Source organism: Hesperophylax consimilis, chromosome 22 (genome assembly GCF_061612785.1).
Source record: "Hesperophylax consimilis isolate HC1 chromosome 22, BYU_Hcon_1.0, whole genome shotgun sequence".
Classification (NCBI taxonomy): Eukaryota; Metazoa; Arthropoda; class Insecta; order Trichoptera; family Limnephilidae; genus Hesperophylax; species Hesperophylax consimilis.
In genome coordinates this window covers 26,651,719-26,675,492 of record NC_142857.1, presented here as the reverse complement: position 1 = coordinate 26,675,492, position 23,774 = coordinate 26,651,719, and the positions used below count along the sequence as shown (strand labels likewise).

The window sequence follows — 23,774 nt, the reverse complement described above, 5'->3', positions numbered from 1 at the left end:
ATGTTTGTAATTCCATCGGGCAGTAATTTTCTCCGTGCGTAATTTGTCCAAGTGTAATAATTCCGTCTTCGAATTTCATCCTGACCCCGATATAACTAACGCATACAATATGCATTTGCGGAATGTATTGCTACACTGCATAATTATTCAGGTCAAAATTCTTTATTTTTTCTTACATAATATATACAGTTTAATTTCCTCTACAAATTCCAGGAATTTATAAGCTGAACTCATTCCTTGATGTTGACTCATAATTTTTGTTCAGATTTTTTATTATTTTCATTATTTGCATTTGTAAAATTGAGCCGCGAAACCGCGAAACTTAGGGGGGGGGGGGTTGTTGTAATAATCTAAGATAAAAATCTAATCAAAACAATATATTTAACAAGGAATTCCTAATTACCAAAAAAAATAATAAAAATTGTCGATTGTAATCGTAGCACTTTTGCTAATCGCTAAGTAAGAGTATATGCCTGGTAACAGTAGTTATTCATTTGGAAAGGTGTTCCAATTATTTATTTAAAGATTAACAAATACAAATTAAATTCAAAATCAATGTAATTTAAAGAACAGTTGACCGAGCGCGGAGAAATAATAATTATTGTAAAAGTGTGTTTATTAAACAAACATTTTCAAAACCGCATAAAAATTAAATATATAATACCTTTTTTATTTGAGCAATAATGAAAAAAAGTCAACATTTTATGATAATTTTTTCATGAAAAAATTTCGTGTAGATAGCTTTGAACAATACGATATAGTTTTGTATACAATGTAAGTGTCTACAACACGATATAGTATTTATTCTGTTTCGATATTATATAGTAAGTATTGCATTATTTTTAAAGCTTTCACTAAACCAGATTCAGAAAAAACCAAGCCTTCTTCAAATGTAATGACAAAATAATACATTTAAAAAAATAAAATATTTGAGTTGAAAACACATTTCAATTTAAGTCATTTTGACTTATGGCATTTATTAAGGCGATGCACTGCGCCGTGTAATATTTTAAATCGAGCCGTTATCAAAAACTCCCCTTACGTAGATGGCGATAAGGTTTAAATTCCCGCTTAACACCATCCGCCTGTTTTGATTTATGCAAGAAAAAAACATGGCCAAAAAGCGCCCTTTATTTTATTTTGTGGATGTTCAGGCATAAATATTTAAATTTTTTCCGATCATTTTATAAATAACTTAATTTGCCACATTATACTATAAAATCATAACCGAAAATGGGTTCGTAAGTAGGAGATTTCGAACTTTAAAACACTTTTCATAGGCCTTATACATTATTTTTTCTGGGCTTATAAAAAGACTTATCTAAAAAATACTCGATTATTTCAAAGGCCAAGATGTATTCTACTCGCAGAATTTAATTAAAGCATCTGAAACTTTTCTAAGCGACCAAATTTTCAAACCAAAAACACATGATTTTGTATTACTACGTAGTGCATCCCTTTAAGTTAAAGACAAATCACCACGAAGTAATGCAAAATCATGTGTTTTTGTTTGAAATTTTGATGCCTTAGAAATATTTTGGATTATTTGATTGATTGCGAGTAGGAAACATCTTGGCTTTCGAAACAATCGACCATTTTTTGAGTCTTTGAGCGCAGAAAAATGTGTATGAAAACTGCTTTAAAATTCAAAATATCCTACTTATGATACATTTTTCGGTTATGGTTTTACTGTAAAATGTGGTAAATTAAGTTTTTTGAAAAATATCGGTAAAAATTAAATATTAAAATAAAATAAACACAATTTTTCCTGGTTAAATCAATATACGTCAATGGTAATAATTGATTGTTTGCCATTTATATAAAAAAATTATCTTTGGTATTTTTTTTTTCTTAAAGTAATTGTTAAAACGGTGTATTGTTTTAGGAAAATATGCGTATTTAGAGTGTGTATAAATAGTAAATATTTACCAAAAATATAAGTAGGTATTTATTTTACTGACCGTGTGTGGTTTATTTTATTACAATTATTAATATACGGTCTCCACATTCTACAGGGATTTCCAATAAGAGGTGTTATTTTGTTCCGCTATTTCGGTAGATGTTACTTTTAAAGCTGTCATTTTTTGACATTTGACAAGTAGAAACTAAGCCATTAATAAAAATGGAACAATACGCGCTTCAACAACGCATTGAAATTATTAAAATTCATTTGAGTGAATCAAATGCAAATCATCTTGAGTGATGAGGCCCATTCCCACCTCGGTGGCTTCGTCAACAAGCAAAATTGTCGCATCTGGGGCTTGAAAAACCCAAGAATTATTGTTGAAAAACCTCTCTATCCTCAACGTGTGACTGTTTGGTGCGGTTTATGGTCCGGCAGAGTCATTGGACCGTACTTTTTCGAAAATGATGCAGGAGCAACAGTTATGGTGAATGGATTGCGCTATCGAGAGATGATTAATGATTTTTTATGGCCGGAATTGGATGGTATTGATCTGAACAACGTTTACTTTGAACAAAACGGCGCTACGTGCCACAAAAGCAACGAAACCATTGATCTTTTACGATTGAATATCAAAATATCACGTCTTATTGGAAAACCTGTAGAAGAGAGCGTAACGTACCTTTTTTTAGATTCTGAATATACTTCTAGTAAATTATGTAAATGACCAAAATTAGCATTAGTTACTGTGAGTGATCTGTGTTAGTTTTTCTTACCTTGTATTCTCGGGAAAATCCACGTAAATACCCAAAACAACAAAGAACGTCGAACAGCACGTTTTTTCCCTCAACTGTCACACTGACAGTTCCTGATGGATTTGTAGCAATAAAGTTATGTCAACAACCGCACATTTTACACTGTCACAATACCTTCTAAAAACTATCAAAAAATAATAATAATTTTAATATTATTTGAATCGTTAGAATTTTGTTTTATTTTTTGTCAATCAATAAAATTACGCTTTTTTAATTTTGTTTTTTTTTTTTTTTTTTAAATATAAATCACTTTATTTAAACGTATCACTAAATGATTATAAAATCATTTTTTTGTGTAAGATTTATACAAATTGTAGAATATACAATAATTTTAATGTATATAGATTTTAATACTGATATTCTTAAGAAATGTATTTTTTTATAATTGTTTTGATTATCTAAACAAAAATATCACAAACACTTTGATTGGCATATTATATTTTAGTAACATATTGAGTTAATATATTATAAACAAATATCAATATTGTGTCAATAATTCATATTAACAAATCACAAAAACTTACGAATACTAATTAAGATCGCAAATATTTACAATGTTATTTTAATGTTGGTGGTACAAATTTCTGTTTGATGTTTGTTTTGTCACTAATTGACAGATACACATAAATATCATCTGATCTGATAAAACACGAATGCGAACACAATTTATCAGAATGTCGATTAATTTCTCGTGTTCTTGTCGACAACTGTCCGGTATCGAGTTTGAATATCGAATGAGCGGAGTTTTGCAGCTCGTGTTTATACAGTCAACCGAAGTGGTCGCGGAGTGAGGCCGATTCACCAATCGTTAATGTTTATTTACAGGTAGCTAAGTGACGTTTTTTTTTTGATGAGGAAAACACTTGTTTCTAGTGATGGTTCCCAAACTGTAAGTAATACGCACTTGAAGTCAACTATAAAAAACTGCGCTATTTAAATTAACTGTTATTGGGTTTATTATATTGTTTTAAAGTAATTTTTTTTTAATTTTCTTCATTGTTTCATCAATTTAGTAAAACCAAATGGCGCTTGTAGTATTTTAGCCTACGATAATATGGAGTATTATATTTTTACAGATATTTTAGCACACTTTAGCCATCTTCTACTATATTTTTGTGCAATGCACCATTTTACACAACATTATGCTACGTATACATCCGCGAACCGAACTGCCGAACTGAACCTTAACTAATGAAAAAAAATGAAGCAACCGCAAATGGCGGGAAAAGCGGCTTGCGGTTGATTCGTTCCTTTTCTGTAATTCGTGGTTCGTTCCTTTGCCGTAATTCTGTAGTCGACGATTTTGGAGAATTATAATTATTCGATAATTATCGAATAATTTTTTTAAATGTATTTTTATTTCTTTGTATTTAAAGCAATTTAGTTTATTTAATTTCATTTAATTTTATTTAATGAGGCAAGGAGTGTGTGCCAAGAGCGAGTTGTTTGGCGGTCCGTCCTCTCTGCCTACCCCTGCGAGGAAACGGCGTGATGGTTAGTTAGTTAGTTAATTTTATATTATACGATAGGTCCTATGTTGATAAAAATATTTTAAATATTTTATCTTTTTGGCACATTTTATTATTTTTTTTTTTTTTTTTTTGGGAAATCAACAGTTTACATTTTTACAGATTGTACATAAGTGAAATAGCCAAAATAAAACCAATTACGGATTTCCTCCTTGTGACTTTACGTAAGACAGCATTAGAAGAAATAATTAAATTTATGAGAAATGTGAAGTTATAATTATATAAAATAAAAGAATTGTATAAAATAATAGAACAAAATAATACAACAAAAATAAAGGGGAAAAAAAAAATAAAAACTAAAATTTATTTATAATAAAGGATTATCGATACATTGGTAACCATAAGAATACAAATATCATTTATCATTTTAATCGGTAATTTGTGGTTGGATTTATATCGCACGTTATGCCGTAAATGAAAAAAAATAATACATATACTAAAAAGAAATAGTTCGATAAAATCAAAAACCGTTACAAAAATATCCAATATTTGCAATAAGAGTGGAAGATACTCTCAGTATCGCCTTAGGTAAGACTACTATTCAAACGTAGCTTGAAATGACTTAAGCCGTGTTTGAACCTTCAGTTTCACAACAATACGTATTTGACGATGTCATAGTCTCACTGACTCCAGATGGTTGGGAGCATTTGGGACTCTTGTACGGTAAGCAGGAAAAAATATTTAAACAAGTTATAAAAAAACACTTTAATCATTCATGTATGTACAATATTAACTAATATAACTAGAATGTGAATTTGTGGTATTTTGTTCCGTAATTTGTGCGTAATTTGTCTCATTACAAAACAAAACAAAAATACATTGAGGGAACTTTTATTCTAAGCCAAGTTCTCAGAAATTCACTGGTATAATTATTTTGTATTGTTTATTTTGAAGAAAAACCAGGGGTCTATCGAAACATAATTACATAATAAGCAGACCGCAGATTTTGATTGATTTCGGTATCCAGTTTTATTGAAACACAGCCTCCTATCAAATTGATGATTAGGGGGTCAATAAATCAAAATATTGAAAAGGGACTTCTCTTTCTTTGCTCGGTAAATAAGGAGGTATGATTGTATTTTTTTTAAACTTGTTTTTAAATGTGGTACTGGAAGCGAATCTTGAGGAACCCCAAAAACTACTCTTCAAGTACAAGGACAAACATATGTTTGCATTGATGGACGAGAGAGTTAGGAAAAGATTGTATTGTTGTAGGAAATGTCTAAGGAAGAAAGTCAAGAGGATAATTCTTCACATTATAATTTAACTAGCTGCCTATACAAATGATGTAAAATTGCGTAGTACATTATTTTAATGTACCTCATAAGGTTTAGCCAGCGTTAGCAATGTAAGCGCCGAAAATATTTTTTTACGACTTGATTACAAAAATGATTTTTTCTCTACTTTCTACATTACATAATGTGTATGTTAAATATATATAAACCTACCGGAAGAAATTTTATAAATGATAGGGTAGGTCCTATCAAAATCCGCTAGCTTAGAAGAACTAAGCGCACAAACAGACAGAAGCGTATTTAGAGATTTCGTATAATTGTACAGTTTATTTTCGTGAACACCTTACAAGAGTTCAAACTGCCTCCGGGCAGTGATACTGTGGCATCCACATTTAGAGTATGGTGAGACTGAAGGCAGTGGGAGGGTGAGAAGAAGACTAAAGTGTGAAGAAGATAGAAAGCAATAAGATTGGAAAGTACCTGACTATCCAGATCTGGTGACTAAACATGGCTATAGCCATTTCAAGCAACTTTTCTATTTTGAATGGTTGTTTTGCACCAGGGTGAATAGCAACTCGATAGAGATAGCACCGGCATAAAAACAAATATTTCATACAAAATAATATGAGTTATAGTTTTCATTCCTAACTTTTTTTTTAAATTTAACTCAATTTGATTTTGTTAATTCTTAGACCCTTCTCTATAAGAGCCAATATTATTTTGTTAATTCTTCGACTTGTCTCTATAAGAGCCAATATTAGTTTGTTAATTCTTATACTTGTCTCTATAAGAGCCAATATTATTTTGTTCATTCTTAGACTTGTCTCTATATGAGCAAATATTATTTTTTTAGTTCTTAGACTTGTCTCCAAAAGAACCAACATTATTTTGTTAATTTTAGACTTGTCTCTAAAAGAGGAAATATTATTTTGCTAATTCTTGGGCTTGTCTCTAAAAGTGCAAATATATATTTTTTGCAACTTTGCCTCAAAATCCTCTGAATTATAAAAAAACTCTCGATTTCTAGGAAGGATTTTTAGACTTTCTGGGGATAATTTTACAGTAGAAATTCGCTTTCCTCAGAATGAAAACCTTACATAGTCCTCGTAAAAAAATGTAATTGGCCCTTTCAGAAGCGTAAAGAATTATTGTTTATCAGATTTAATCATCTTTCGAACATCTTAAATAATCGAAACAAATAAAACCATTTGACGCACTAGGTAGGTACTCGTACTTGGAAAGACGTCCAAAAATCTTTTATAAAGAAATTATTCACTGGCAGCGTTTACCATAAAGGGTTTCTGTAGACGTGAAGAACAAAGGTTGTGATTAACTATTTATCTCATCAAAAACCATTTGGTTGAATTCAAAATCGTGAAGAAAAACAAAAGTTTAGCCATAATCATTTTATTAAGAACGATGTATGTTATGAAGAACCTTCTGCGGGTTTTAGGAAATTATATTCACATCTAATTTTTCTTTTACAGTTCGCAGATATTTGAAATTTGCTGAGCAAATTGCATAAACGTCTCAAAATGGTTAATGAAAGAAAACCTCACATAATAATTTGAATTTGTTCTACTAGATATATATATATATATATTTTTTTTTTTTTTTAACCAAATTTTTCGAACTATTACTTAGTCTCCCCAATTCCCCCATTTTTCCAAAAAAGAAATCTATCCACTTATTTGAACTAAGATCGAACATTGTTCCGTTCCTTCCCACCTTTATAAAATTCACGTCCTTGACTCCCCAGATTGTAAATTCTGTGGTGTAGAAGTGGGAACTTTGGATCACATATTTTTTGGCTGTCCCTCTCTAAAAAAATATCCTCTCTTCTATCAATGCCTTATCTAAAATTGCCTCCCCTCCATTCAACAGCTCATATCTTTTAAGTCTGAACTCGACTTCATTATAATTTTGAAATTTGCCTATTTAAATAAAATTAATATTTAAATTCACCTTTCATTTCTCCATAAGTTTAAATAATGGCTAAGAACACCCTTGAAGGGTGAAAGCCAGATATAATAGAAAAAACTATTACTTATCAGCTATTGATTCGACATAGAAGTTAAGCAATGCGTGGTCGATTAGTTGATGAAGCTCGGAGTCGTCTAAGGCGTTGGGTTCAGGTCCTCTACAAGTCCTTCATAAATGCACAATCAAAATTTTCCGCTCACAATGATGGTAGTAGGAAACAACCAAAGTGTCGGTTAAAAAATATGAAACCTCATTCAACAGTGCTTCAGTAACGTTTATTTAAAATATGATGAAAAGAGAAAATAATACACACAGAATAAGTTTAGAATATGTTTATTTACAAGACATTCGAAAGGTAGAAAAAAATCTAAAACAAAATTCGATAACATTTACTTAAAATAAAATTGAAATTTATGCCTAAAAAAAAAGAAATTTTTGTGTGTAACATATTTTGAAGTAAAAAGTGGATATTAACGTATAAAAATCGACTTGCAATCTAACTCAAAACTTAAAAACGAGGCAAACAATTTGATATTACCGATAGACGTTACGATATAAAAGTGCGAATTAAAATAATATAAAATTATTTAAAGAAATAATAAACAAATAACAATTAAAATTAGAGATACAATCGTTTATAAGATCACAATAAGTGCATCATGCAATCATCATAAGGTATTTATTTAAAAAGGAAACGTAAAATGAAGATGATAATATGACTTAATTCAATGATAATACTTTCTCAATTAGATGTTAATATAGTAGGCTTTCGAAATCTGTTATCTGTAAAAAATTCGAAATCAAAAAAGTATTTTTGTTCAAGTCTGAAAATGATAATATGTTTATTATGTCGCTGAGTTCATTGGTTTCCTAGAGATTGATTTCTTTAACAGCGCCACCTCATGAAATGGATACAAATAATGCTGCAAATGCAACTTAGCCTATAAATTCGAATTTAATTTCGAAGATGAATTTTGCCGAAATAATCTATTTACTTGTAGAATTTTTTAAGCCCAAAAAGGTTAAATATGATTCAAATTTTCGAAAAATTTGAAATTTTCGAAAAGTTTGAAAGTATGATAATTTTTTAAGGCAACAGTAGATTCAGCATTATAATCCCTGAGATGACGACGGTTGTTGACATCTAGTCGATGACCAGCTGCCTGAAGCTTCCATCCATGCCGAAGAGATCGTCGTATGTCTTGGGCTTTCCTGGACGTCTGGCCTCATCAGCCTTGACGTTTTCCTGCTCCTTGAACCAGGTGCTGTAGCTTTCCAGCTTTTTCTTCCATTCATCTGGAAAATAAGAGAGCATTTTTAGGGCGATTCATTGTATTGGAGACAACGAGCGGGCTAATGGACTAGCGAGGAAAGGGTGGAAGCACCACTTGCGGATCCGAGCCAGCCATAGGAGTGGCAGTTTTCTACACCATACTACATATTGAAAGATGGAACAAATTCCAGCACTCACGACAGTGAGACAATTCAAAGTACTCATAAATAGACCAAACCGTAGACCAACCAAGCAACCACTCAAGATTGACAGAAACTCATTGAGGAAACTTGTAGGACTACTAAAGGGACACTGCCATCTCAGAGAAACCGTAGTTGTTGGAAGTAGAAATCACCAATAGATGCAAGAATTGTGGATAGGATGAAGAAACTCTAATTCGCTTATGTTGTCAACACCCCGCCCTGATGGTAACAAGGCTCAGATTCCTGGGAAGACGCATTGTCAAACAAATATCCAATGACAACCCTGGTGAACTTTGACAAAGGGATCAGGTTACTGTAGGAATGAGATGAAATGGGAAATAACCACAGACATAGGAATTAATAGACGAGAAGATAATGGCGAGGGGTAAAATCAACTGTTGAAGAACGAAGGGCGTAAGGCTGACTGTGATTCGTCAATAAATCAATCTGACAGTAAATAGGCATCTCGCATTATAATATCACCATTTACTTCTTAAAAGTAAAATCTGCTTTGGAATGAATAGACATTTTTACATGGGAGCGCAAATTACTCGCCACGTTATGAACAAATTTGCGAAGTCCAAATTCGCCAAAAAAATTCGGTTGTATTTTCAGAGTCGAATATTTCGTTTAAGTATTTAGTTAAGACACTTTTATAAATGTTCATAATTTACTTCCCAGCAACCAACCAGCTTTGTGTTTCGCGTCCAGACGTTTCTCGATATGATAGTATAATATGTTTCTAAAACTGATCTATATTATACGATGTGAATATGCTTAAAATGAAGTAAAATAATGCTAATATATGGAATGTAATACGACAATTGGGTTTATTCTCTTTTTCACATATATTTTTACAAGTTTTCATAGTACAAGTCAACATTTTGCCGTGTTATTTCGTAAAATGAACCGATGATGCCTCGACCATAGTTCGCACAAGAATGATGACGTCACGTTTTCAAATTTCACTTGAGGCCATACGCCAGCCCAGCCGGTTCCAATGGAACCGGTATGGGGAGTGGGGATAATACGCTTTTAATCACTTAGGGCAGGTCTACTAATATTCATATGTCTATGGAAATAACACAATGAGCCCATGGTCTGAGTGCTCACGGGAACTATGAAATTTGAAGTCAACCAACTTCTCAAAAATAATAAAATTGATAATAGAACGATTTTGGTGTTTTATTAAATCAAGCAAAACTTATTAACCACTAGGGGTTGGAACAACACATTTCTCATTACTTCGCCCACATTCCTACTTTTTCTATTAATCCGATTCTTAGGATGACTCCGACTCAAGTTTTTTTTCACCTGATTGATGTCTTCTAAATGTGTCTCTGACATCTTCTTTCATTCACGTTCACCTGGCACTCATTCTCTGTCCAACCACTCCATAACCCAAGCGTACCTATATCAACCTACCCCTATTTTATCTATTTTCTTGTTTCCCGTAAAGTTCATTGTATTCACGTAATTAGTGTTTATTTTTAGATCCTTTGTATGTCTTAAACATTGCTTTATTCACATAATTACTGTTGATTTTTATGAATTTTCAGACTTACTACTTATATTTAAAATAATCGTTATATTCACATATCTATAGTACAATCGATGCGTAAGTCTGTATGGGACGTGTGGGATTGCACTAGCCTCCCCACATCCTGGAATAAAACTTATTATTAATGTTGTTCCTTATGCTTACTTTAACCAAGCATTATTTTCGGTCGATCCGTCATTCGTTAGACGTTCGTACTAAGTAATTATGCGCAATGATTAAGAATTTATTTTAAACGTTGGTTGCTGAATAAATAACACAGACAGTTATTACTACATGTAATTTTAAAAAGGACACTGTTAAATGTATTTGTACACACCGACAGTATCAAAAGATTCAACAGAGTTTTTCGAACTAGTTTGGAGCACCCGGCCGCAGTCCCATTTTGCCAAGAAAATTCCCAAAAACACTGGCTGCGTAGCGACGTTAATCAATTCCGATTAAATTTTATTCCACAATGCTCTAATAACTTTAATAGGTACAAGGGTACAAACAAAAGGTCTTTTAAAAATGATTTACCTGTGTGAAACAGTAAAAAATTCTATAGTCAGGTTGTAAACTACAACCAACTGAAGGTGCGTTATTGCCACCTAGCGGTGGAAAATCATACCCGGTTAAGGTTTTGTTTTGGTTTGCATCATGAATCGATTGTATTACAGTTTCCAAGGTTCGGAACTTGGGAATTAAAGTAAATAGATATGAAATTTGAAAGAAAACTTACTATTTATATCGACGATGGATCCGGCATTGCCACCGTATTCCTCAGGCATCATTTCTTTAGGAACATGCTTGTAGAGTGTTTCAATATCACTGTGGATGAAAATCTGAAACAAATTACACAAAATTATATTAAATACTTCTACCTTTACTTAGTGTCAAACAGTTTGTGGAACTAAATACGTATCTGTTAACCAAAATATTTGGGTTAAGCCTCTGCATACCCAATTTCTACAGATTTATAACAAGTTTCTCGTTAAATCTTCAAGTTTTAAAGTTCAAAAAATATATATATTTTATTTTTGAAGAAAATATATAAACATTTGTTATGCCGAAACGTTAATTATATGAAATTCCCCCGATATAAAAAAATCGCAAATTAAGCTCGGAAAATTATGAAAAACATGTTTTGTTCTCTTATTTAATAAAACTAAAGCATTTGTCGGGAGATTTTCGCTCTATTTCAAACGAATCGTGTATTATTAAATATTTTCACCATTATATTAGCGCGCTCCATCTAACCTTGGTATTTACATATCTCCCTTTCAAATCATCTTTGAACGCCTACTATGGGGCCTAAAAATAGTAAATATTGGACAGAACTATGACGTCTATAGGTCAGCAAAAAGGGCAGGCTTCGATAACAGCAGAATACAAAATATACATATTTGTCAATAAGAAACTAAATTGCTTTTAAATGAAATAAAAATGTGTAGACAAATATCTTTTTTAAATCAAGATTCTGGAGTTTGGTATGATTTTTTTGTATATGCGCTATATAGTTGTCCCTGTTTATAGATAATAATATAAAGTTAACAGCGTGCAAATGTGATTATGTAGATACAAGAAAATTTCAGAATGTGGATCTACGATTAAATATCAGTATAACTAGGAAAATAGAATATTGGTTAATTTTTTTAATTTTTTTATGATGCTTACCCTTTCCCTGATCTTTTCCTTGATGAAGGGCTTGACAAAGTTGACGATGGTGTCTACGAGAGGAGACACGTTGATGACGTGCACCTCCTTCAGTTTTACAGGGTAGGCTTCCTACAAAGAAAGAAACACATTTATCACAAAAAAATCAAAAATTGTTAACGGTTGCAAATAAATAATAGCGTTTAGTACTTAAGGCGATCCACTTGTCAAAAATTATTTCAAAATCGGGAGTGGCCTGGCGTTTTATAATGGATTATAAAATACTTAAAAAGTCTGGACAAGACCTAACCAATAAAAAGAATCCCCCGTCAAACCTGTTAACGCCCAGTTACACCACTAACCTATAAAATTTGTCTAAAATACAAATAATTTACTAAGAAAATATATGCATTTTTTTTAAATAGTCTTGCAAATATAACTCTTCAACATTTTCAACTCTCCAATTATTTTATTGTTGGTGAAAAAAACCAATCCTAACAATTTGGTAACGTGAAAGTTGCAAAAAGACAATTTTGTAAAAATTTTTACTCTACACTTAGGACCGGTTGTTTCGGAGAATTTGAACAATTCATCAAATTTCAACGTTAATTTGCGAGTTCTGTGAAAGTCCTATTCAAGTTCTGATATTATATCACTATAGGCTAGTTGCTTGACAGAACTGAAATAATAACAGAACTAGAAAATATCTTTCACAGAACTCGCAAATTAACGTTGAAATTTGAAGAATTGTTCAAATTTTCCGAAACAACCCGTCCTTACTGTAAAACGATACTAAATTTAATTTAAGATAAGAATCGATAACGTGGTAAAGATTTTACTTGCTTTTAAAATTATAAAATTAGAAATTACCCAATTAGCATCCCTGAGGAATGCCGAAATTTAATTTGCTTGGTGAATAAGAATAAAGGATTATGTGGTTCATGCGGTTTGGTAATCTTTCTGCACTTTGTTAGATTGACAACATATTCATCTGTTGTCTATTTATGAGTAATTATTTTTTAAATTAACCGGTTATCCCTGAGCAACACGACAAAACTATTGAATGTGTTTGCTTAGAGAGTAGGAATAGAGGGTTTCTGTTATCTGTGTGATATTTTCTTATTTTTGTCTGTTGTGGGGTAAACAACATTTTCATGTCATAAACACAAAATTTGAGTTGTTTTAAAATATTATATATATTTTTTTTTTAAATGATCCAGTATTGTTCCCGAGGAACGCCATAACTTATCAAATTTGTTCATTTGCTTGGTAAGCAGTAATAAGGGTTACTGCGGTCTGTGTGGTTTGGTCTTTGTTCTGTTTTTTGTGAGATTACTAACATCTTCCTGCCTATAGTCGACTGACCTGTACGCAGATGAGGAACTTCTTCACGATGGTTGGCGTGAACTTGGCGAAGTGGTTGGGTGTGGCCACGGACGCATCCAAAATGTAAACATCTCCTGCCACACCGATGGACTCCTCGGCCAGACGTATGTCCCCGATCATGAGGGCTGCCTTCAGGGCTTCGGGCACGTTAGGGGTTACTACGTCTTTGTTTGCCCCTGGAAACAGATAGTTTGGAAGTTTGATAATCTAAAAGATCAAAATTGTACCCTTGTGTTTCTGCTCTCAGTGCTCACTTAACACACAACATGATATCATTTAAATACAGTAATACCAACATGTAATTACCTCTCATCATCACAACTCTGCGACCTTCTGGGGTTAGACCGGGTAGTGGAGGCATGTTCCTGCAAAACAAAAATAACTGTAATTTATACTTTTGAAAGTAGTTATAACTTTGTGGCTATCCATTATATTTAAATAAAACAATATTACTTTGTTAGAACCACTAATATATTTTATTAACGCTGACCGGTTTCGGAACAACCGTTCCTTCCTCAGGGCAAACATATATTGACTTGACAATCATAAAACAGTGGGAGGGTACAATTTACTACTTAGTTTTGTGGTAGGGGTGGGGCTAGGAGCCTAGCCCGTTCTTGTAATTTAAACTGATATTTTAATACACAATGATCAGGCATCAAAGACATGGCAGTTGTTTTATTAGCATCACACAATTATTGCGATTTTCTTTTAGATTTTACGATACGAGTAGAGAGAGGTTCAAAAAGTCAAAATCAAAGTTATGAATAGCAAAATTGCTGTAGTGGTACTTAAGCAAAAGTCACAAATTTTCTCACATTCCCAATGGTGCTCATTGACAAGCTGAAATCTTCTTCCGCTAATGTTTTCGTTAATAGTTGCTTTTCCTTGATTATTTTGAAGTCTCTGTGCAACAGAAAGCACGCCTTAATTAATATATAATGTTCAACTTAATCAATAAAGTGTCTATGTACTTACAGAACGGTGAAGACTTCCTGCAGCTCGGGCCTAGCCATATCCCTGTCTGCGAAGAACTCGGGTACCGCCGTCCTCATGGTGAAGTACATGTCCAGCTTCCTCTTGCACTTCTCCAGCGAGAACTTGCAGCCGCGCAGGAAGGTCATCAGGCGGGCATCATCTGCAATACACAACACATAATTCAAAACTTTGGTTTCTTTAATCATTCTGAGGGGGTCAAAAAACCAATACCAGTGCACGAGTCCTACATGCGGTACTGAAGGTCCTCTGTACTGAAGTCGATGTCTATAAATAATCGGATTCATGGAAATCACCTTGTTGACGAACCACGACTGATGGAGGAATTTTCCAAGACCGCTGACGAAATGATCGAGCTCAACAGAGGGCGATGGAACCTTATTCTATTGTTGCTGAGACAATCTTCACGGAGTTCAATAGAGGCATTCCTCATCAGTTGAAGAGTGGGAAAATGTGTTTCATAAAAAATGCATACTACGTAACCTATGAGTTTTCAGTTCTCTATGCTTCGAAAAGGTTGACACGGTAGCAAGCATGCTACTGACGTTGGCATAATTTTTCAGCAAAGTACGGAGCCACGAACATAGTCTGACAAATTCATGTCCTAAAATTCTTTGTTTTACAGTGATTTTATAGATCTTTGGTATCAAAGGTTTTCTTTGATTCCAAAGAGCCATAAAATCATCTTTGCAAGAAAGAAAGAATAATTAGAAGGCACATTAGAAGCAAACAGATGTAGTTTTTTTTACTGCAATAGTATTTACTCTTAAGTGGGATTACGCTAGACCCGGTGCGTGACTAACGTGAGATGATCATTGAAATTTTAATATCATCATGTGGCGTCTCTAGTTGGGAAAGAGAAACAATGTTTACCCACAGGTAAGGTGGAATGTCAATCTATACATTAATTCTCTCCATTTCGGTTTGTGAGAAAAGCTAAGAATGGAAAGGATTGGATAGATCTTGGAGACGACGTCCCATCTAAACGCCAATCAACTAGTTGTGTTCGCATAACGCAGATATTTCGGTCTTTTTTGGTGATACGCTTAAAAAAAGCATTTTTTAAGATACACATATATTAGACACAATGATGGGTCTAAAGTCTCAATTGGTTTAAATTTAGTTTTTGGACACGAAAAAAACGACAGAGAGAATTCTACGAAATATCAGGACAGAAATGCAAACGATATTGTGTTATTTGGTGACAGTAAGAAAAATTATTTCAGGTAAATAATTACAAATTCAAGACAAATATAAATGTAAGTAGGTACGCTTTTTTGGAAATCAGTGACTTCACTAAAAAAAGCAATAATGCGTCTTAAATGGTGTGCCTGTTTGGGCACTTTTGTGGTATGAAATTTCAAAGTTGACTTTTAAGTTCTGTGAAGGATCTATTCATGTTTTATTATTATATCGTCATTGGCCAGTTGCTTCACAAACTGAAATAATAACAGGAATTGGATAGAACCTTCACAAAACTTGAAAATCGACTTTGAAATTTATGAATTGTTCAAATTTTGTGAAACAACCCGTCCTTAATGTTGTAACTGTTATGTTCGCAATAACAGTAATTTAAGGGCAATCGTTCACAAAAATCGAATAATTCATCAAATTTCAAAGTTATTATTCAAGTTCTGTGAAAGTTCTATTCAAGATCTCTTTATTAGTCCATAGTAGGCCAGTTGTTTCACAGTACTTAAACGATAACAGAACTTGAATAGAACTTTCGCAGAAATTGAATATTAACTTTGAAATTTGATGAATTGTTCAAGTCTTGTGATTAGGATTTTTTTGGTATATACTCGTACATGACTTAATATTAATTTACCATAAACGTCGTTTTTCACGATAATTCTGCGAAACTTCGTGTGGTTTATTTAACTCGAACATAAATCTACGGTTCGCGATATGGTCGTGACCGTAAGCAGCGATGACTGAAATTACGATGTACCAGGAGCACAGAATGCAGAGAAGGTAAGGTTTGGTCTTACCCCAGGTGTTGGGCAGATGTGGTTGCTTCTCCAGCCACTCCTTGATGTGCGCCAGATCTGATTCCCTGGTAGAGACATTCTCATTCAACTCCTTCTGGATCATCGAGGACATCTCGGTTGAGGGCTGAACTAGAGTCATCTTTGGCCTGTTTTATAACCTGGGAATAATAAAAATAAAAACATTGTATTTACTTCATCGGTATAACTTTTAAAGGTTATAAGGTTGTCTCGGTAAGAAAGATATCCTGGGTTCCATTCCTTGTTGCTAACGTTATCTGTTGATTTTCTGTTTCATGTTTATTGTTGCAACATTTATAACCTTCGCTTTTTCCCAACACATTCTAGAATACGACGAAGAGTGTTTTCAATTCGTCAATTTACGCCAAGTAAAAAAAGAATCCGTAATATTCCTAATGATTTCTTAAAATTTAGTAAACAGCAGTTTGATCTGAACCTGTTTTGGAGTTCGTGAATTGAATGTAAAATTGTATTTCCTCTTAAGTTTGATAAAATATTCGCATTTTCTGACAAAAACCAACATTCTTTTGACAATGTTGAAGTTAATTTATTTAAATTTCTGGCGACATTTTTAACACCTGCAAAATCTTCCTCGCTCTGTATAAACTCATTTGAATATAATACAAAATATATTATTTGTAAATTTTCATAGAAGTTAATACATGACATAATTCTGTTATAACAAATGAACATAATAAAAAATATAAAAACACCTTCGATTTTAATCATTCGAAAGCAAAAAATCAATATTTTGCTGAAAAAACTATCTCGAATTCTAATATTTCTAATTTATTAAAAATATCTTCAAATTATTTGCAATGCGGTTAAAAACAGGATTACAGGCCCTTAACAAATTAATTGATTAACTGTTATACTTTTAGTAAAAGAAGAATGTAATATCGCGATGTTGGAATACGTGTTCATAAAAATCGTAACATTTTCACATTTCACGAAATAAACGTCCTGCAATCCCGTTTTTAACCGGATTACGAATAATTTTAAGAGATTTTTAATAAATCATCGATACTATTTATATCTATATACACGAAACATGCGTGGATATTTGTGATTGAAAATTCCAGGTCAACGCTATTACTTTTTGCCCTAAAAGTTATTTCCATCACGAAAATGTTAAGGAACTCTGATATATGCATGAAATGTAAAAATCATAAGAAAGGTCATGTTTCTTTCTTTAATTTTTCTGACTGTACAGGATGAAATAGTAGTCCAATAGCATATTCACGTAAAACTTGTGAAAACATTATTGAACAGGATGGATGGACCGTGATCAGAGATTTGCCAAACTAAAAAAATAAACGTTTTTGTACTAAAACGAGACATGGCAAGTTCAAGGTCTCTATCTGGCAATAACCGCAGATTTGAATTATCAGTTTTACATTAATTTCCGCAAGTTATAATTTTTAATGGACTTTGAAACCTACAAATGAATACAATAAGGAAATGTACAATAATACTGTAAGGTGCAAAGATATCGTGCTATTTTTTTAAATAGAAAAGTGTCAATTTTTTATTGTGAATGATCAATTATTATTTTTGCGTTGTACCATTATTCTTCTCGCACAGTACGTAAGTTGATATGTTTCGTTGACGCGTCATTTGTAGTATGACGTGGTGTTAATGATACAATGTAAAGAGGTACAAGTAATGATTGAAATAACGATTATCTGTTATTAGTACTAAGATATGCATCATCTTCATTGGGCACCTAGGTCACAGGTTCGAAACCCTACAGGGTGCCAAGAAAGGTTTTTTTCATTAGGTTATACATTTTATTTATTTATATAAATTATACACATATACGGGCTTTTACAATTATATAGAACCCATGCAGAAGACAACATCAATCATTATTATTGAGGTGTGTTATTATAACCTTCTTGTAACTATATTCTGTGCAGTTGAACACATCCAACATATCTGCCAAAGTATTGCCAACTGAGTGCAATCTAGGTACAAGGGAGTATCTATCTGACTCAGTCCTGATATTGTTGTTGCAATTAAAAAGAATTTAGGACCCAGTAGTTCTAGATGGTATGATGAAGTTGATTAGAGTAAATCAGGACTGTCTATAATTCCATCAATAATTTATTTTCATATTTATTTTAAAGGTGAACGTTGCATCTGGTCGGTGTTCATAAAATAACACAATTTACACGATATACTTTTTGCTTATTTTTTGTTTATGTATGATTGTGCTGAATGATTACGCCTTATAATAAAGTGTTAATAAAACCACATAAGTAACTTGTTTTTCGTAGTTTTTACGTCCAAATAATTGTCGTGATCTTTGGAACTTGGAACTTCACGTTTTCCCAGACAGACCACACCAGACAACAATCATAATTCATAAAAAATATATAAATTACAGACTTCTGCTCTATTCATAGTAATAATTAACTATCCCGCAGCCAAGTGGGGGAGTAGGTAGTACCTACCCAAAATTACTATCCCCTTAAATATTTGACATATCATTTTGATAGTTTACGTATTTCTGCGCAAATACATAAGTTACCATTAATAATTGACTGAATAATTGGGATTTGTATAGTTTAAAAGCCCATTAGACAGAAAAATGCATGGGGTCGTCGGAAGACCCACTTGGTTACAGACGTTTTGTTCGCTATCTTGGACTGTCAAGAGTTAAGAGATTTTTATTTGTGTCATTTAATTTTGATGAATTAGGTATAATAACGTAGTAGGTTTTCGAAAAAATTTGTGTAAACTTGCGAATTCCATAAAAATTGTCACGTAAAATATGAAATCATACATGATGTATTAATTTCGGTTGTCTGTGATGTGCATTAGTCCTGTTCTTGTTAATCTTGTTCAATGAACCCAAATTTTCTTTGAATTTAATTTTCATTTTCATTCAAAACATGGAATGAACAATGGCAGAGATGTTGTTATCCAATAAATGGTTCCCGGGGCGGCGATACCCAATCCCGCCTCCAAAATTACTGATTACGAAATAAAATATTAAAACACACGCATTATTAGACAAATTACAAACGTTTCACTTACAAATCCAAATTTATATGTTCGTTTGTTCAAAATCTTAAGACTCTGAAAGTTCTTCGACTGCTATGAAACTTTGACACAATATCACATTTGAATTCGCGTATGTTCAGCACCATCTGTTGGACTGTAAACAACATGCGCTATTTTTTTTCTATCTACATATACATTATAGAGTCACAGCAATGCGTGGTGGGGTACAGCTAGTAATTAATAAAAAGTTCACGAAGTTTTTTTTTTTTCAAATCTTTGATTTCATAAACAGTGTATTTAATCTTTCTAACACCGTTTATATCATATTTCTCACCATGACAGTAAAGGAAATACAACAATTTCTATGAGACCATGTGATTTGTTTCCAAAAGCGAACAAATTAGCCTGAAAGGTTAAAAGAAAAAGTTTTTCCGGTAAAATTACAATAAAAAGCGTTGGAATCGAACCAATATCTTCTGACTCGTAGTAAAATACATATATTACCGTCGCGCTATGGAGGCGGTCACCAAGTTGAATATTATGAAATAAGTTTTGTGTAAATTGTAGTTTCATCTTCATAAAAAAAACCTCGCACCTGTGACCTGTGACGTCGTTGAGTCTATTAACATTTTTTACAACGTTTATTATTCAATCATAATCATCTGATATTTGAGACGTTGACTTAATTTGTTATTCATTGTCATTATATCATTTTATTATGAGAGATACGACCACAAAAAAGTGTCTTTAATTTTTTTGTATGACACCTCACAAGAACGCCCCTGTCTGTACAGTGTAAAGGCACGCGATCTATGTCGCCACCCGGTTTGGCACCGGTGTGAGCCGGGCTATGGTAGGGGCTATAGAAATGGATTTATTAATGCAAGCTTTGAAAAGTCTCAAATTATATGAAGAAGGAAAAGAGAAGCCGGTATTTGACCCGTCTCACTCAAAAACGAGTCGAAGATGCGACCCGTTCTCATGAAGCTAATATCAACTTGAACGGGTGTTCAGTTCATATACGTTAAATTTTACGCACGTTTACCAGGTATCTTAGAGCAGACTCCATTAAAATAGCCTTATAACACACACACATACATTGCCACCCGGTTGGGCAGTGTTGTCAGGCGGATTAAGGCAGATGCTGTAGAAAGAAATTTATTTAAGAGGAAAACAGAAGCCGATAGTTCCGCGTACGAGCTGTCTTAGGCAAAAACTAGTCGAAGAAGCGCCCGTTCTCACGAAGTGAAAATCAACTGTGAACAGGTGTTCCGCTCGCGTAGGTCGAGTTTCGCACACATGCACAAGTGCACCGTGGATCAATGCTGATAACTCATTAGAGCAGGCTCCATTAAAATAACTGTAGAACAGACTCAGCATGCCCACAGTGCGTCTGTGCATTAGAGATGGAAATCGGTTTTTTAACATTGGATTGTCAATCAGACGGCCCTCCTTTACACAGAATCATGTAGATTTATCAAGAATGTAGGGCTCCAGCCAAAGGTGGCTCCCAAATTCAATAACTGGCTTCTATAGAGCCGGTCTGATATACTGACTCCAATCATTTCAATGGAGTCTTTATTGGGGAGAGTGCTCCCATCAAATCGCACCAGACAGTCATTGATCTCTCTCTTTGCCAAAATCAGACACGCTTGGGTTTTTGAGATATTGAAACTGACCAAGTTGAAAACATAATATTATTAAAATACTTTTAACAACTTTTATAACGTAACAATGAGAAATGTTTACCTACCTAATATGGCTAGTTATTTTGTTGAATATTTCCTACGAGAATCTGATGATTATAATGCATAATTAATTATGCACTCATAATAATAATACACAAGTTAAGACAAGTTCATCTTGCATATAATTATTTAACATTTCATTGTCAATAAAGATTAATTGTCTCGTTAATTTAATAAAACTTGTATTTAAAGCTGTGACGCAAAAATTTCCCGTCTCTGGGCGAGTCTGTTCATCAGAGCCAACATGGATATTATTATACAAAAAAATCAAATTCGTAATATTTTATATATGTTAGCTTTATGTCAGGCTAATTTTTTCGCTTTCGGGAACAGCTCATATGGTCGCATAGAAATTGTTGTGAACTTCATGAATTTTTTATTCATTATTTTTATATGTAACTACAAAAAGTGAGGTGAACGCCATGTTTATAATACATTTGTCTAATACAATGTGTGTTTTTTCGTTATCAGTATTTTTAATTCATTATTTACGCTGAAAATGGTAACGTGAGCCATTTTTTTATTTTTATATTTAAATAAAAAATAAAAAATTTCAATTTTTTTTTTGTATTTGTGTTTAAACGCATAAGAGTCCCAACTGCTCCCAACCATCTGGAGCCAGTGAGGCTATGTCATCCCCAATTGGGGTATGTTGAGAGACTAAAGATAGTAGGGAGAGGAAATGGGGAGGTGAAAGGTGGGGAAGTACCTTGCTATTCAGATCTTGTCACCTAACACGGCCAAAGCCATGTCAAATAATGTTTCAATTCAGAATGGTATTTTTACACCAGAGCGATACTGAGAGTATCTTCCACTCTGGAACCTGCCGAAAATATACTAAATATTATTTTAAATAAATAAATTACGAAATAACACAAATAAATCAAATAAACTTTAATCGCGCATGCTGGGATTTGAACCTGTGACCTCAAGCTTGCTAGTCGAGTGCCTTACCCCTCGACCACGGGGATCGCAAATATTAAAATTTGATAGTGTATTTCATCACATTTTAAAAACAGTTTTTAGTTTTTGGATACGTTCGGAAATATTCCATTTATCGAATTTTATTGCAAAGACCTTACAGAATTTGAATTTAGTGTACTGGAAGGTCATGGCAGTCTCTGTTTCAGAAATTAATTTAAAACTCTCCAAGTATTAAGAAATTTCTTATAATAGGTTTCGGTGTTGACCGAGCATTGATATTTTTCGATGAAAATTAAGCTATCATCACTATCGGACATGAGCCGAGAAAACGCAACACAACTCTGTTTTGACTTGCTCCTTGCTTTATTCACATTTATTACTAATTTTGTTATATCTTGTAAGATCGGTTTACGCAAACCTTAAATTTGACTGCTCGTTTAAAATACTTAATTTCTTAACAAAGGATGGAAGGATTTGTAGCGATATTCTTTTAAAAAAGAAAGACGAACATAAACGAATAACCTAATAATATTTGCAAATCTCCTACTACCACCACAATAAGCGGGAAATTTTGCTCGTGTCATGATGTAGAACTTTGCAAACCGACTAATTAAACGCACGACGCCAGGGTAGGACCCAAACGCGATGCCAACTCAGTCACTTATCAGTCAGATATAAAATAAATATTGGTGCTAAGGTCAGAAAGCGGAACAGTTTGCGTTATAGATATTATATCTTAACACCCAAAACTTGATATTTTATGAAAGTTAATGCCTTATATATAAGCCGATTATTTGTTGATATTATTCGTAATTAAATAAATATACTACACCCTTTACCTAGCTGAATAAAACACCCAGTCAACAGTAGATATCGGCGGTATGTTAACGAGTTTAACCGGATTTATTTTCTGAAAATGTTGCAAGTGTAATATAAACTATTGGCATGGTTTTCTTTGGACAAGAGACGTATTAGAGAAGTCCTTTCAGCAAACTTTAATCCGCCTCACAATATCATCCAACTGTTATACTTATAGTTCTCCTATTCTAGTGGAGACTGGAGTCACTGTATAGATAATTCATACTAGAAATACCTGCCATGCAGATTTGAACCGAAAAAAATGTCGCTACTGACATAATACCTTTTTGTTCTAGCCAATCAGCACGCGCTCTGTCTTATACACTTGCCTGATATCGTATATCGCCATCCTTTTTTTTCGTGAAACTGTTTCCAACCGTATGTACAAGGTTTTCCAATAAGAGGTGTTATTTTGATATTCAATCGTAAAAGATCAATGGTTTCGTTGCTTGTGTGGCACGTAGCGCCGTCTTGTTGAAAGTAAACGTTGTTCATATCAATACCATCCAATTCCAGCCATAAAAAAATTATTAATCATCTCTCGATAGTGCAATATATTCGCCGTAACTGTTGCTTCAGCCTCATTTTCAAAAAAGTAAGGTCCAATAACTCCGCCAGACCATAAACCGCACCAAACAGTCACACGTTGAAGATAAAGAGGCTTTTCAACAATAACTCTTGGGTTTTACGAGCCCTAAATGTGATAATTT

The 23,774-nt window shown here is 33.1% G+C and overlaps 2 protein-coding genes across 3 annotated transcripts in view; both read right to left on the bottom strand.

The window, feature by feature from the left end:
• Positions 1 to 3,437, bottom strand: part of LOC149413375 (uncharacterized) — a 53,066-nt gene extending 49,629 nt beyond the window's left edge. The window contains exons 1-2 of the mRNA XM_089645623.1: positions 3,243 to 3,437; positions 2,680 to 2,842 (exon numbers count right to left, since the gene is read on the bottom strand). The gene's annotated coding sequence lies outside the window, so the exon portion shown is untranslated. The remainder of the gene's footprint in view (positions 1 to 2,679; positions 2,843 to 3,242) is intronic.
• A 4,469-nt stretch (positions 3,438 to 7,906) lies between these two features.
• The window catches only part of LOC149413374 (alpha-tocopherol transfer protein-like), a 39,389-nt gene continuing 23,521 nt past the window's right edge, over positions 7,907 to 23,774 (bottom strand). The window contains exons 2-8 of one of the 2 annotated variants that reach the window (XM_089645475.1): positions 16,508 to 16,665; positions 14,499 to 14,658; positions 13,827 to 13,885; positions 13,500 to 13,696; positions 12,156 to 12,266; positions 11,221 to 11,323; positions 7,907 to 8,761 (exon numbers count right to left, since the gene is read on the bottom strand). In XM_089645475.1, the coding sequence (XP_089501601.1) occupies positions 8,610 to 8,761; positions 11,221 to 11,323; positions 12,156 to 12,266; positions 13,500 to 13,696; positions 13,827 to 13,885; positions 14,499 to 14,658; positions 16,508 to 16,646 (921 nt within the window). In that variant the 5' untranslated portion in view covers positions 16,647 to 16,665 and the 3' untranslated portion in view covers positions 7,907 to 8,609. The remainder of the gene's footprint in view (positions 8,762 to 11,220; positions 11,324 to 12,155; positions 12,267 to 13,499; positions 13,697 to 13,826; positions 13,886 to 14,498; positions 14,659 to 16,507; positions 16,666 to 23,774) is intronic. The other variant, XM_089645474.1, reaches the window with a different exon arrangement.